Genomic DNA, 16,405 nt, shown 5'->3' on the forward strand with positions numbered 1-16,405 from the left:
CTTTTATTGTAACTCTATGGTGATAGCTTTTCTTGTTACTATAATTCACCGTTTTTGTTATTACTTAACTGGCTATAAAGAATGAAGACGACGTGAAAAATCGTTATTTTGCATGAGATTAAATGGTTGAATAATAATGAGTTTGTGCACGAATGTAGAAACGTGCTTTCTCGTCAAAACACGAGGATCGTTGATCATATTAAAAAGCGAAGGTCGTTTTCAGTTTCACTCATTGTGTTAAAAATTGCCAACTTTTGCATAATGGAAGTACATAAGTGTATGTCCTTTGTGATTTTAGTCTTCTCGGTAGTGCAGATCCTCGACGGATTTGATGCTGACAAGCCCACAGACACGATGTTAGGAAGCTTGGAATGTAAATTGACTGCTTCCATGGATTCCGTACTCCAAATGGTTTGGCCTCGTTCGGGAGATGTAGATCCAAATGACAAAATAAAGTTGGAATTACATACAAGGAATGCGGCAAAGACTATTATTGCTGAAAATGGTCTTGTGAACATTCGTGGTTCGGACTTCAGGGCAATGAGAAACACAGTCCTTATCGCACATGGCTTCAGGGAAGACTCTAGCACTGAGTGGATACCTCCACTCATTGATTCTTATTTAAAATACGTGAGTAGTTGATGTAATTAGATCCCTTAAACTGATATCCACTATAGTCTTTAATCGATTACGGAGGTACACTGCACAAAATTGGTCGGCACTGGTTCCCGAAAAATCCGTGAAGAATTTTCCCACAAAAAACACATACCGGTTAAACCCCCAAATTTCACCGATTTGTTCAAATTTTCTGTCACCCTACTCCATCCTTTCTCGAACTCAAATTTCCAAATTTTGTTTTCGTAATGTTATAAATTCTAGCTTATGAAATACAATACTTCTCGCTTGGTGTTCAGATTACTAAGGCCCCACATTATTTTTGCGTAGCAGAAACCCGATGAACACGCGGAGCAACATTTTTGGTAAAATGTAACATTCTATAAGAGTCACGTTACGTTGCTTCTATCAGGACACTGAAAAAAAAAATATTGATGATAACATTTTGTTCTCCGTCGGAGAAATTTTATTTTAGGTTAGAACTAATATTGTAACTGTCTGTTGAGAATTTGCGTAGAGTTCCGTTGTAATACCTTGTATTTTGCTTTTGGAAAAAAAAGAAGGATCATCCTTTAATAATATGACTGTGATCTACTATTAAAGAGAAGCATGAGAAGTTTGTTTTTGGAAATTTGAGGACGATTGCACTGGACATTCGAGGTATTTCGTAAATTTTTACTCAATCTCCCTTTTCACTTGGAGTACTATGATCAGGGTTTGCGTGAGTCGTTCACATCAGGTTTATTTGAAAAACTTCACGTTTTAGCTTCCTCATGAAAGTTCAGCATTCGTTCAAATTTCAATTTTTGATAATTTGGCTTGGAAACGATCCGGAAAAGTCTGAAACAGAAAAATACGACGTTTCGAGACCATGTCTGTGTCCGATAGTGTCCACTCGATGGTCGCTTTTCGGTAAAATTACTAATTAAGCGAACTCTCGAATTAAGCAAGGTTTTCAGTTTATTCTTCCTTCATCTTTTCCGTTATCCTTGGATCTGTTGGAAGCAATCAGAATTTGGCGTTAGTTGGCTATTTTGTAAAAAAAATGTTATGCTCTCTCTCCAGTAGTAAATGGGCATGGTTGGCGAATTTATTCCTAGAATTCCCTCCCCCTCTCTCCTACTTCTCAGACCTGGACGAGCAGGTTTTTCCTTTGTCAGCATGTCCTTTGATGAAGACGTCGACGCGCTGGGGGGCCCCTGGCGAGAGAGTCCCAAAAAAATATTTTTCTTCGACAGAAAGTGGGTGGTGCACAAATGTAGCAAAACTGGGATGGAAAGTGGGTGCAGTGGGACATGTTGGTTACACCTGTCGAAAATGGAACACTTATATGCCACATAATTTATTGACGTATATGAATTATTTATTCAGAAATGATTTTTCTATTCGAGGGTGGTACAAAATATCATTCATTGTAAAAATATTGATAATCAAGATTATTATTATTATTTTTAGTAACACCAAATTAATGTAGACGGAATGCTTTTTTCAAAGAACGTTGATTACAATGCAAAATACCTTTACGAGACAAGTTCTGAAAATGTTTACCTAAATTTCTACGATTACAATTTTGTTGTTGAATAATTTTTTTGAACATTTTCATAACAATGGAATCGTTACGTTTCGCGTCTGAAGTAAATAATTTAGGAAAGGGCTGTAAAGACCGATCATTGAACAACCAGTGAAACACAGTATGCAGTACTGCCCACAAACAGCCGACGATATATCTTGGAGTCTTGTCTGGCTATATTCATATACATTGCAATTTCGCTTAAGGCGCTGAGAGATTCTTGTACCGAAGGACAGTATTCCGAAGCTGCCAAAATAGATTCCTCGCCTATTTGAACGGAGGTCAACGGCAACCCAGTGACTTCTTGCCTGATTATGGTTGTCGGTGTTGATGATGATAGCCCAGGGTCGGGACCATGTCCAGGGGACATGGTCGGCAGGGTAGACACCTTCAATGCATGCATCTGTATGCGGTAATACCTCCAGGAGTGCAAGTGTATTCATAGAACGATGGTAGGCCGGAAAATTAGAGTGGAACTCGTTGAGCAGATTGGATGCAACTAACGCAATCTTATGTTAAGTCGGGCCAATAACCTGCCTTGTGGAATTAATTCTAGCACATTGTCTTATTCGGCGTACAAAAGACAATTTACAGTCTGCTCTGTTGCTTTATTGAAGCGAACTTCAATACAAATACTACCACTTTTTACCAGATTCCAATGGTCAGCTGAACTTGCAGATAAATCAGGGGTCAGGTCGAACGCGAATAAGCAAAATCCGTTAGAATAGGCCAGATCAGAAATGTTATTACACTGGTCGCTAAGATGTGTTCCAGTTCGAGCAAATAAGGTGTCGAATGCTTCCACATCTAGGCTGATGCCAGGGGTGCAACTTGGTTGCAGAGGTTTTATAGGTACTTGATGTCCATCGACATTCAGACATAAAAAGTTTATCCCGAAATGTTGAAAGTTGAAGGAATTCTTCGTCCTCGATCTGTTGAAACTGCCATTTTCAACAAATCCCAGTATGATTCTTTTAGGTAGCTGCTCCAAAATCGCATTGTCTATTGTCTCTCCCATAATCCCATTATGGTTTTTGCGTGAGCTTTCAAAAATCCAGGGCTAAGTGTCACACGGCGAACAATAAAGGAGGCTTTTACTATATTCAACTTATGATTCTGTGTACGATCGTCCATAAGGCAATAGTCATCCGTTACGCGGATAAGACGAATACGTAGCTCTACATCATTCATCCAAAACTTATCTGGATTGAAAACGTCAGAATGCAAATGTCCCAGCAGATCAAATATTTTTCCACCTTTAGTAAATGCCTGACGTGAGGCTAGCTCATTGCTTTTTCTTCCACCGCCTGCCACTACAGCAGCAGAACCCATTGCACTATGTATAGCTATCCGTAGCCCAAAGAGCCATCCCAAGATGTCAGGACTCGGCATCTATTCCATAGTTCAGTAGAGTCTTAATATATGCTCTATAGATGTACAGATTATTTGGAGGCTTTTGAGTCGAAATATACATCCACTTGATTAAACAGAGAATGTAAAACATTATTCAGTGGACCAACAGAGTCCTCCAGAGCTGCCTTCAGGTCTCAGGATTCGGGCTCGAACTTTGATCATGGTCTGTGCCAAATCAATGGATTCTTCTCCATGACCTCGTACGCTGAATTCAATTGGGGTATCCTTCGAGAGGGCAGGTACAGGATTGTAATAAATACATTGATAGTTTTCAATACGTGTTTGGGTAGGTGGTAGGGTAAATAGATTTAGCGCCGACTTCACACACTCCGAAGAGTGCGAATGTAGAAAGGGCATGATGATTAGTTGAAAATATCGTACAAATCACGAGTCTTCCGCTTTGATTTATGTCTCGTCACTTTTTTCACTTTCTTACTTTTGTTGTTTGCAATGGCTCTCTTCTTTTTATTCTTCCGAGTTTTGGATGTCTTGGCCGATCCACGGCCGGTGAGCTTATGAGAGGCGAGGCGTTTATGTACCCAATTTTGTCCTGAGCCATCCTCTTCAATTTCAATCCAGACTCTACTAATGGGTCTTTCAGCGCCACCTTTAAAGGTTTGCCATTTGTCACTACATCCCCAATAACGTTAATTCCCGCATTGCAAGCTTCTTTGCCGACAGCTCGGGCTGCGCTTTCCAGGAAGCGTAGAATGCGCCGAAAAAAGCCCCAAAGGAAAGCTCCAATTCCATGACCTCGCTGATAAGGACTTAGAACGTATACCCTTCCAAAATTATTATATCTATCCGCTGATCCTCCACTAGCTGGGCTTGCGTAATATGCAATGTAGGGACTTATTTTTTTTAGTCAATGAATCCTGTTGACATGAAATGTTACGTTCAAACGACAATACTCGAATGCAATAATTTCACCCTGATTGCATCTTATATCTATTTCAATTGTGCAAAGTGAGTACCTCATCAGCGGAATATAATGTAAATTGGAAAACGTAGTACCGTGTATGGCCCTATATTTATACGCAGCAGCGTCGAATGGGACCACTCATAACAGGGATCACTGCACATCACCTGTTACGTAGGGTACACAAAAATCGCTGTAGATGAACCAAGCCTCAGGTAAACCTCTGGCCAAACTTGCTGGCCAGAGGTCAGCAAGCCAGAGGCAAGGCTGATCCTTCACAATAGGCCTTGGCGTTTGTAAAACTGTGAAGACGTTTTTGAAATCCTAACATATCAGGTACTTTATCGCAACAGTCTAATGCATGAACTGTGTTGCCGCAGGTTTTGGGGGTACAGTGTCCTCCAATTTTTACAAAACCTTATTGCGGTAAATATTCAAATCGGATATGGATACTGAAAGACGCAAAGTTATTGATGAATCCGACTAAATCTGTTATATCTTTGAAAACTGCGGTAGGTAGAAGAAATGTGTGTAGTAAATTTGTTTTACTCATATTGTGGTTTCCATTTCTAACGAAATTGATAGAAGTATCTTTTCTACCACTCTATGGATCGGGATCTGGTTGGGGTAGTATTTTTGAGGGATGGCCGAGATAACCCTGAATTATGGGAGGATGCATCATTTGGCTGCAACGTCGAGCAAGTAAGACGTGTTTATAAACGCTCCGGCCTCGTACAAATTCTCGAGACTAATGGTCTCCTAATATCCATAATTTATCTACAATAAAGTAAGTCACGCTAGTGAACAAGTAAGGACAATCATTTTTTAATACCCCTCGGAAAAAGGGATATTGGATCCCACACAACGGCGGATCGCTCTCAAGTTACTTCTGACTACAGGGGTAACACGTGGAGACTACAATGGACTTAAACAACACGATCAACGCACCAAGACCGAGCTACTCCCAAATTATCGAAGAACCGAATCTCCCGCAAAAAGAGCATTCAATCGTCCTTGATGCCATTTCTGAAATTGGAGTCAATGAGTACTCTTTAGCACTAAGTAAATTTTGGAAAGAGAGTAAGATCTTCCAAACGTCGAAAATCTCTAACCAAAGAATCCTGATTGCCTTGAACAATGGCAAACTTGTTGATAAGCTATCAGAGGAAAATATGTCTCTTATTATTCGGGAGCATGCGATCCCCATTCGAGCATACACATCAAGTAATAAGAGATTCATACTGTTGAACGTGGATACCCAACAGAGTCCTTGAGGATAAATTAAGAAAATACCGCATAACATTGAATTCTACGATCACTCCAGTTAACGCGGGAATAGCAGATCCCGAATTGAGTAGTGTGAACAGCAACCGGAGGCAAGTCTACATTCCTGTGGATCAAGTCAATAGGGTCCCCTCAAAATTTCGAATACACCACGACAATGACACTTACTGGATCTTTCCTACTACGGACGCAATTAAGTGTTTTATTTGTCACAAGCCGGCACACAGCGTCAGAGTATCCCACGGTTACAACTTCTGCTGAAGCAGTGGGGGAAGACGAGGAAGACATCGACGATTACGAAATCACTGACATAATTCCGATCGATTTCCTACATGAGAGTAATCTAGGTTTTGACAATAAATCGCAACACAATGTTTTCCCACGCAATAAGATAATTCCCCCACCATCGACCTGTCGTGCGAACATACAATCGCAGCCTCTTCAATAAATAATCAACGAGAGACCCACCGAGAACCATGCGACTGCCTCTAAACGAGACAGATCACCAGCCCATTCGTCCTCACCCAGCACAGCGCCGCCTTGCAAAATCCTCGCAGGAGAGACGCAAATCGAGGAAAACAACTTCTCTAGCTGCAGAGCCACCAGGGAGGAGACAACTCCGCCTTCAGCGGACAAGCTGAAGGAGTTCATCGACGTTCACATATCACCATTCGAGACTACATATAATAGAGATAAGTCTAGTTTCCCCATAACATTTCTGGCAACATACGAATCCCGTTGCGAAAAAATTCGACCGGTTTGGCCTCTATCCAGTCATCCACCCATTTTTTGGCTTCCTCGTAGGAATGGAAGTGCTGGTCAGCCAGGCCATGCGTCATCGGTTTGAAGAGATGGTAATCAGACGGAGCAATGTCTGAACTATATGGCGGGTGGGGTAGGACTTCCCATTTGAGCGTTTCTAAGTATGTTTTCACCGGCTGTGCAACATGTGGGCGAGCATTGTCATGTTGCAAAATAACTTTGTCCTGCCTGTCGGAGTATTGTGGCCGTTTTTCTCGCAGTGCGCGGCTCAAACGCATCAATTGTCATCGATAGACCTCACCTGTGATCCTTTCATTCGGTTTTAGAAGCTCATAGTAAACCACACCTAGCTGGTCCCACCATATACAGAGCATGAGCTTGGCGCCATGAATATTTGGCTTGGCCGTCGATGATCATGCATGGCCGGGTAGTCCCCATGATTGTCTTCGCTTCGGATTATCGTAACGGGTCCACTTTTCATCGCCAGTCACGATACGATGCAGAAAACCCTTTCTTTTATGTCGCTGAAGCAGCTGTTCGCAAGTGAAAAAACGCCGTTCGACGTCTCTCAGCTTCAGTTCGTACGGCACCCAATTTCCTTGCTTTTGGATGATTCCCATGGCTTTCAAACGCTTGGAAATGGTTGTTCGGTCAACTCCCAATGCTTCTGCAAGCTCTTCTTGCGTTTGACACGAATCTTCATCAAGCAAAGTCGCCAATTCTTGATCTTCAAAGATTTGCGGCCGCCCGGAACGCTCCTTGTCTTCCACGTCGAAATCACCACTTTTGAAGCGTCGAAACCATCCGCGAACACTTGAATCATCGACACAACCTTCTCCATAAGCTTCCTGAAACAATCGATGCGCCTCGGCAGCAGATTTCTTCAAATTTAACCAATAAAGTGAAACTTCCCGCAAATGACGTCGACTCGGCTCAAATTTCGACATTTTCAGGATATCAAAAATTTATGATGCGAAAAAATTTCAACTAATGTGTTAGTGTAGAATTGTTGACAGATGAATAAGCTTTGATTATGACATATGTAACCATTGAATACTCGCACAGTATTGGTGGCAGCATCTCTTACAAAAAACGGGAAAGACTTATTCACACACCTTATAAAATCAATGGCAACTCCGGACAACAATTTCTCGAATAATCAATACACTCAGAATAAATTCCGTATTCTATACTGGAATTGTCGCAGCGTTCAGCTGAGAATGAATGAGTTACTTCCTATCTCTCATTAATTAGATGTTATTCTTGCGTGGAAACACATATACAAGTAAATTCGACATTCCAGCTCCGAATTCCGGGATTTAAGATTATTAGAGAGAACAGAAGGCGTTCAGCAGGATGTGGAGTGTTGATTGGCATTAGAAATAAATTTGCTTACAAGCGAATAGAAACTTAGACGGTTTCTGAAGATCTCACAGAAACCATAGGAATAAATATCACCAACTGCAAACCTACGTTAAGCCTCGTGGCAATATATAACCCCCAAACAGAGCAGGGTAAATCGGTGGGATCTAGGGTTTTTTACTTTATATGTATAATACACGTAAATTATGTAAAAAATGTATGAAATGTATTTTACGGTTTATTATATTCGACCGGATTTTGAATGCACGTATTGTACGTAAAATACGTTAAAAAAGTATAAAATGTACAAAAATATGTGTATGAAATTCATGCACGACAGAAGTGAAACTTCTTAGCCATAGACTATTGAAAAATTTTGTGTGAATTTTTTGTGATTATTTTTTTCATCCATATTTGAACCAATCAAATGGTGGCATTTCCTGCCACGTGGTATAAATAAACGCGTTTTACTTCGAATATTTTTCGAATGTTTCCCTGTTTGTTGCTAAGCAACGAAAATATCCGATAAACAATTTGTACGCGTTTCAAACCCGAAAACTATCGCATTAGAAAAAATCAAGTTCAAAGACTTTACCTCGACATGAGCAAATTTGGAGGACAATCCTTGGACATTATTGATCAAAAAATTAAAAATAATGTTCCTAATAATACGGTGAAGACAAAAGCCACAATTCGGAAACAATTCTCTGCATTTTGTGGAGACAAAATATACGCTGGAAGCCACAACTACGAAATGTCACACATTTAATTCCTTGAAATTGGAATGAAAAAAATAATCAAGCCAAAAAGCCCTCGACCTTCAAAATTCATCGGATATTTCCCTTCAGTTTCCCTGCATAGCACCGATCGGGATAAGTTTTACAGAAAAACGCTCGGGAGTTTTAACCTGCAAAACTTATCCCTCTCGTTGCTACGCATCGAAATTCTCGGGAAATATCCGATAATTTTGAAGATCGTGGGGTATTACTACTGATTATTTTTCCCACCCAAATTTCAGCCAATAGAATTGCACCATTTGTTGATATTTTGTATAGCCTACCTCGAATATCAGCGATAATTTTTTGAATATTTTGGTAAACAAACGACACTTAACCAAATAAACCTCTTTTCATGTCATGGCACAATTCTCTTGGCCGAAATTTGGATAGGAAAAATAATCCCCTGAATACCACTCGAGCTTCAAAATTATAGAATATTTCCCTCTAGGTTCCCTGCATACAAATGAAGTCGTCAAGTTTTTCAGGAAAAATCACTCGTGCTTCGCACTCGTGATTTTTTAGCCCGAAAAACTTGACTCCTTCATTTGTTTGCAACGAATCTGTCGGGAAATATTCGATAATTTTGAACCACTTGTGGTATTATATGTGATTATTTTTGCCACCCAAATTTCAGCCAATAGAATTGCACCATTTGTTGATATTTTGTATAGCCTACCTCGAATTTCAGCGATTATTTTTCCCATCCAAATATTGGCCAATAGGATCGCACCATTCGACGTTATTTTGTATAGTCAACACGGTATTTCAGCGGAAATTCTTGGAAATTTCACTGGAAATTTTGCATGTTGCCTATATAAAAAAAAACAAATGATGAAGTAACCCTCAATTGTGTCTGATAGATTGAATGGCAGTTCGTTGAAAATAATGTCTCATGGTGCAATTCTATCGGCCAACATTTGGATGGAAAAAATAATCACATATAATACCACAAGTGGTTCAAAATTATCGAATATTTCCTGATAGATTCGTTGCAAACAAATGAAGGAGTCAAGTTTTTGACTCCTTCATTTGACGAGTGCGAAGCACTCGTGATTTTTTAGCCTGAAAAACTTGACGACTTCATTTGTATGCAGGGAACCTAGAGGGAAATATTCTATAAGTTTGAAGCTCGAGTGGTATTCAGGGGATTATTTTTCCTATCCAAATTTCGGCCAAGAGAATTGTGCCATGACATGAAAAGAGGTTTATTTGGTTAAGTGTCGTTTGTTTGTAAGTAAGTGAAACAGGCGAAGAAATGAGGAAAATTGTGGATGAGGCTAAGTGCCTAGCACAAGAAAAGTTCAACATCGATGTTTATGCAGTTGTATCGGACAATGCATCAGCCATGGTATCGATGGGAAAGAAAGTAGACATATGGCATACTACTTGTCAGAGCCATAGTGGTAATTTATTGGCAAAGGCTTTTGTCCCTGAGATATTCACAAAAAAGGTGAATAAACTTCTACGTGAGTTCGAAATTCCCGGAGCAGAACATGAGTTGAAGCAATTGGAAGGCTCCAGAATTATTCTGGCTTGCGACATCGAGATGCGTTTAGATGTTTATTGAAAAACTTCCATCTTATGAATATGCTCATCGATGAACACAAAATTCAATTGAGCGTTGAAAACAAGAAGCTGTTGAGAGATCCCGCTTTCAAGACTGAATTACAGAATTATATCCTTCTTTTTGATCCTATCTGTCAGTTAATCAATGTTTGCCAGAGATCGAGCTGCAGTCTAGCCGATGGTTGTGAGCAATGGTTGCAATTGAGTATACCAACAGTTAATGATGAATTACAAAAGCTGTTGGAACGCCGTTTGAATAAACTGTTAAAACCTATTGTGTTGGCTGCAAATTTTTTACATCCCCAGTATCGAGGTAAGCGCTGTGCTCATGACAAGATGAAGATGAAAATGGTCGAAGACTTCATTACACAGGAGCTAAAAATATGTGAAGCCACGAAGGAATCCGGACTAGTTCACTATCAGCAAAACACAGGTATTTTCTGCAAATTGCAGACAGAAATTATATAACGCCTCAAACATTTTGGACTGCAGCTGGTCCATTTTATCTTGAACTGGCAAATCTGGCAAACAAATTATGTAAAATTCCTGCATCCTCCGCACAGCTTGAGAGATTGATTTCATCGTGGGCTTTCGTTCAATCAGACCTGCGTAATCGTCTGACAGTTGATCGCTCAATGAAACTAGTTGACATTTATTATTCTTTAAAAATGAATGAACTGTATGATAATGACGATGATTTGATCGATAGGGATTAATTCGTTTTCATACATCTCATTAGTAAATAAAAATTCTACAAAATTTTTTTGGAGAAACTACACTTTACTTGAGAAGAATATCCTAATAATTTCCTTAGCTTAGTTAAGAACTAATCAGGTCACAACTCCAACAGTCATAAAATTTCAAATAAATAGCAAATCATCGAATAAACATATCACATTATGTTGCACTCATCAGTCACATACCGTTTGCTCAGTCTAAATATTGAGATAATAGAAAATATCCTTCAGCTTTTCAAATTGGTCTGCTGATAAATTATTCACATGCTTTGGGTGTCCTTTCATCTTTGATACTGCTGCAGGCAATCTCCGTAGTTTAAGAGCGAGAGAAGATAACTGAGGATGTACAGATGAAACAGCCTGCCAATAGCTGAGGCCCATTAGTGTATTTTTCTAGTCGTGAGGAACCAAAAATGGTGAGAGATTTTTGGAACTTCCCGAAGCTTTCTATTCCTTCTTCCTCACGATGATCGATGAAAAACTCCATCACCCTCTGCATGCAAGCTTGATCCTTTATGAAACGCTTTCCTCTGTACACTGGATGAAGAAGGTTTGTCACCAACATTATTGGAGACAGAAATTGATAAATCTGATATCGAATTCCATCATATGAAGGTGTGACCTTTTCCCTAATTTATTAATTATTTAAATTAGAGGGCGGGTCAATTATTAAATAAAACGGGGCAGAGGCTGTTATATTAAATACATTTATTTGAAATATTACTTAATAGAATCACAATGTTTTGTTTAGATTACAATATAGAAAATAATGCCTGTTTCTTGGAAATTCTCAGGGGTGGGGGGCAGGCAGGTCACTTGTCGGATCACTTTTTATATTATACAAGAAAAAAGGGGGTGGCTCTACTTTGAAACAAAAGGGGAAGAATTGAGGGGTCCAATACAAATTAATAATAATGATCTGATTAATAATAATAATCTGATTAATCAAAAGAAAGAGAACAATGTTAATTGTCACCGTTGGAGGGGTTCCGGGAAACGCAATTGGGGGAGATGATGCCGCTGGGCGATGAGGGGAAAAGAAAGGGTACTCACTCGGGTGATGCCAATTCTCCTTATTTCTGGGGGTTCTGTCCTCCTTATTTGGGGTCCTCCGGGTCTTTAGCCTCTTCCTGGGTGAATCCTGGTCCAGTAGGAGCCTCTCTTCCAGCTCTGAAGTCCTGGGCCAGTTCACTAATTCTCCGCGATTTATAATATTAGATAACGGGGCGCACTGTATCACTTGATTGACAGCCGAACGACGAGTAATTGGCCACTTGAGGAACTCCTCGAACTATTCGGGGGTCCTCGGCCCAATCTCGTCCATTTCCGGGGTGTAATATTCGCCTTCCCCTGATCCACCGATCGATGCTTGTGGGCATCTTCGGGGGCCGAGGGGTGGCGGGGTGACGCACTACGCAACGTGCGTGTGCGCCCATTGTCCTGCAGCGCGTGGTGAACAGGGGACTGCGGCGGAGGGGGAGCGCGCTACATCATCTTCTTCCGTCAGTGGCTGAGCGCGGAGAGTAGGGGACCGCGGGAAGGAGGGGGACGGCCTACGTCATCCCATCCTTCAGTGGTGCTTCGTACTGGTGTTTCTCGCGCTATCCGAGCACGCGAGTAGGGGGTCGGGGGAAGGGGAAGGAACCAAGGAAAGGGGCTCTCCAACGGTGTATAAATGAGTGCATGAATATTTAGTAATATTTAGTAAAAAATAGGGGGCGTGCGGAGGGGAAAAATCAACATAACCTCTAGGGTTATGTTGCCTCGTCACAGAAGGGTCATCGTCTGATGCCAGCATCAGCCAATCCTCGGTTGCATCAGCAATCGTAGTTCCCTCATGGCATTTGTTCATGAGAGTGTGAAGCAGCTTCAACATTTTCAATGTTTTATTGACCTGCTCCTCAACAGATTCATCAATCAGGATGTTGATTGCTTCTTTCCCCAACTTCAATTTTCTATCCCCCATAATTTGTATCATAACTTGGAGATTATTGGTAAAATTTGAGAGCAGGTTCCAATTTTTATAAGAGGAACTGTCTTGAACATCGCTGAAGACTCCCCCTCGCAGTATCACTTCCTTGTATAATCCAGTTGTCATAAATTCTTCGAGTACATATCGTACCTTTTCCTTCAACTCTACGTCAAGAATACTCATTTCTACTGATATAGCGAATGAACTATTGCATTGTAATAGCCATACCCCTTCAAGAGATTCTTTTTCAATTAGCTGAATGTCTTGATCGGTGATAAGAGCATATACAGAGACTCCAAACTTCGTGGTAGCCAAATGAATTGCTTCATTGAATATTGCTGATAAATTCAATCTCATCCTGTAAACATCCCAAGTTTTTAAATAATCTGTCTTTTGCTGAGATTTCAAAAACCCAATTACGTGAACCTTCGATTGAATTTCTGTCTCTGTAATGCTCAATATTCCTTCCGAAGTGGGACGTACTGAACGATTGTCGGTTAGTTCAGTGTGGATGTTATCTAGCAAATGCCCTGAGAGTAATGTTGCAGGAATTGGTTTATATGATGGACGTAAGTGTGCTATGAGATCCAGGAACAGCTTTGATTCGACTGCCTCAAAAGGAATATTACATCCATAAATAAATTTCCCAAGAGCAGTATCAATTTTTGCCTTGGTGTCTTCTGAGAGATAGTCAATATATGACCCGATCTTACGCTTTTGAGGTTTCTCAGTTTTCAAGTACTTTGAGCATGGAGGACAGGAAGCTGGACATGATTTTTTCTCGATAGATACCGAGGATGGGGACTGGTTGTTCGAATTCTCATCTGGTGATTGATTTGACTTCTGTCGATTTTCAGAGGGACTTGAAGAGCCTCTTACCTTTCTGCATGTGTTTCTATTGAGGTAAGAAGTGATTTTAGCAATGCCACTAATTTTAATCAATTTGAATCGGAGCTTTTTGCCCTTTAATATCAAAGATGGAATCTAGATTTAAATCACACACCTGTGAATTCTTAGTCTCTCCTCTGCAGTAATGGACAACTGATCTGTACAAATCAAGCAGTATGCCACTGTTTTTCCATTCAATTTTTGCCGCTCGAATGCACCATTCTCCCAAAAATTGTGGAGTCGTCGTCCACCTTTTTTCATCATTCAATTCGATGGATGAATTGACTACAACGAAATGATGTTCCAACTAAATTACACGACACGGTTTCTTTCATCGGCATTCACATGTCGCGGGGGGAAATGAACAACTGATTTGGAGGTTCTGATGTCTCGCCGAGTTACTAGGTTCAGGGTTGGCTCTTGACAGTGTGCGGAACGGGGAAATGAAATACATAGCATGTCGCGAAAAATATTAAATTGACTTTTCATCGAATATTTTAACTCTCATCAGTGCAAAAACATGTAAAATCCATGCGACACGGCGTGACGTATAATACGTATTTTACGTTGTTGTATGAAGTGTATATTACGTTTTATACGTTTGAAAAGGGTGACGTAAAATACATGGTATAATACGTGTAAAATACTATGTATTTCACGTGTAAAATACTATGTATTTCACGTGACGTATTCTACATGCCCCACCCTGGCGTTAACTCACCGAAAAACCTGCCACGCTGAAAGTGAGACAACACTGAGGAAATCCGACCGGATCATGCACCTACACAAAAGGCTGTACTCTCTCACTTCAATTCTTTCATCCCTGATGAAATGATCTTAGAGGAAATCAAGAAACTAGGCATTTGTCCAACATCTTGCATCATCTCCACTCGCTCTGGTTACAGGGAGCCCGGCGTTGAACACATTCTCACATGGAGAAAATTCGCCTATATCCCAACAGACCAAATCAATCTTATTCAACCCAGTATTCCCGTCACTCTCTGAGGTACAAAATACTGGATCTACATGTTAACCAAACAGCTCACCTCTTTTCTTTGTCATGAAGAGGGACACATTGCCAATAACTGTCTTGAACACAATACAAACGTCAACAATATCGATTGTTGACGTTTCTCTCTCTCTATGGGAATCACAAATTCCTCGCATAGGAATATGATAGGTTCACCAGCTGATGAAACCAACAAATCATCACCGGCTAATTCTACTGAATCTCCTGTTGAGAAAAATAACACACTTTGTCAACGATCTCAGGGTCAACTATATCAGATCCCACTCCTATTTCTAACATTGGTCTCTCTAATAGCCAAATTCTGTCAGATTGTGAAGAGACCTTTACTCAAATCAAACCACGTCACAAGAAACCAAGAGTTAATAGAGACAACAATTCACCAGCTAGAAGTAGAAGCAACAGTCGAAATCCAAGCTCATCCTTTCAGAGAAAAATTTATGTGAGAAGGGTACTAAATGCTGCTAAATCCCAAATTCCTCATTCACAGAAATATCCTACAACATTTAACAATGTCTCCTATTTGTTGAGGATTTTCAGAACAATCCCACATCCTCTCTGATATAAATGGCTAAGAACTACACAGATGACATCTCGCGATTTCTAAGTATGCTAACAGTTGCTAGGAGTACCATTAACAATCAGAATATTAGTAATCAGATTCTTAAATGTCATTGCGACCTACTTAATGATCTGAACGAGAAGGATAATCCCTCATCCTTCGTATCTACGGAGATCACGGAATGATTCTGCAAACTCTTACATAATCTCAATGGATCTTTCCCAAATAAACGCAGACCCTCTTCTAACGCCGGAACCCACAAACCTCATGGATAAGCTGAGAATTCTTCATTGGAACTGTCAAAGCTTTCATCGACGTTATCTCGATATTCAAAGAATTTCCAACTCCCTGGACATCCTCATCTGTTCTGAAACGCGACTTAATCCGGCTGATCAATGGCCTCGCAAAATCTCTGGATTTCTCATAATCATGCAGGATAGAATGTATGACAGAGGTGGTGGTATCTTGGTTGCTATAAAAAAAATTTTTAAATATCATTGTATTAAAAGTCTATAAGTTTCCGTTTCACTAATACTAATCCTCCTTTCAATCTTGTAACGTGACATTTGCCTGTGGGGTTGGAAAATGCCCATTACCTTTGTCCTACTACCCCTTATCTAATTAAACTCAAAAATCTAAATCAGTGGGCGCCAGATACTTTTTAGGCCGGAAGTATCAAACCGGAATTTTGGTTGAATCTCAATCAGCGAATCCCAAAATATGCAAAAACAAAAACGTAGCTAAAACATATATCAAAAAAAGGAGCGACAAATAGATTTCGGGGAAAGGTAACGGTCCTCGGGTCGCTCAGTGTGCTAGGTTGTGGAGAGAGGGGTGGGTTTCAGGTGGAACTAGAGATATTAGCTACAAAATAAGGGATTTGGGAGGGAAAAATAAAAAAAGAAGTCACAAGAATAATTAAATTATGTATATTTTTCCAAATTTTCCG

At 40.2% G+C, this 16,405-nt stretch overlaps 1 protein-coding gene across 1 annotated transcript in view; it reads left to right on the forward strand.

The window, feature by feature from the left end:
* The first annotated feature begins 219 nt into the window (after nucleotides 1-219).
* Nucleotides 220-16,405, forward strand: part of LOC135159790 (pancreatic triacylglycerol lipase-like) — a 42,607-nt gene continuing 26,421 nt past the window's right edge. The window contains exon 1 of the mRNA XM_064115826.1: nucleotides 220-630. Coding sequence (XP_063971896.1) covers nucleotides 262-630 — 369 coding nt within the window. The 5' untranslated portion in view covers nucleotides 220-261. The remainder of the gene's footprint in view (nucleotides 631-16,405) is intronic.

This window comes from Diachasmimorpha longicaudata, chromosome 2 (genome assembly GCF_034640455.1).
Source record: "Diachasmimorpha longicaudata isolate KC_UGA_2023 chromosome 2, iyDiaLong2, whole genome shotgun sequence".
NCBI lineage: Eukaryota > Metazoa > Arthropoda > Insecta > Hymenoptera > Braconidae > Diachasmimorpha > Diachasmimorpha longicaudata.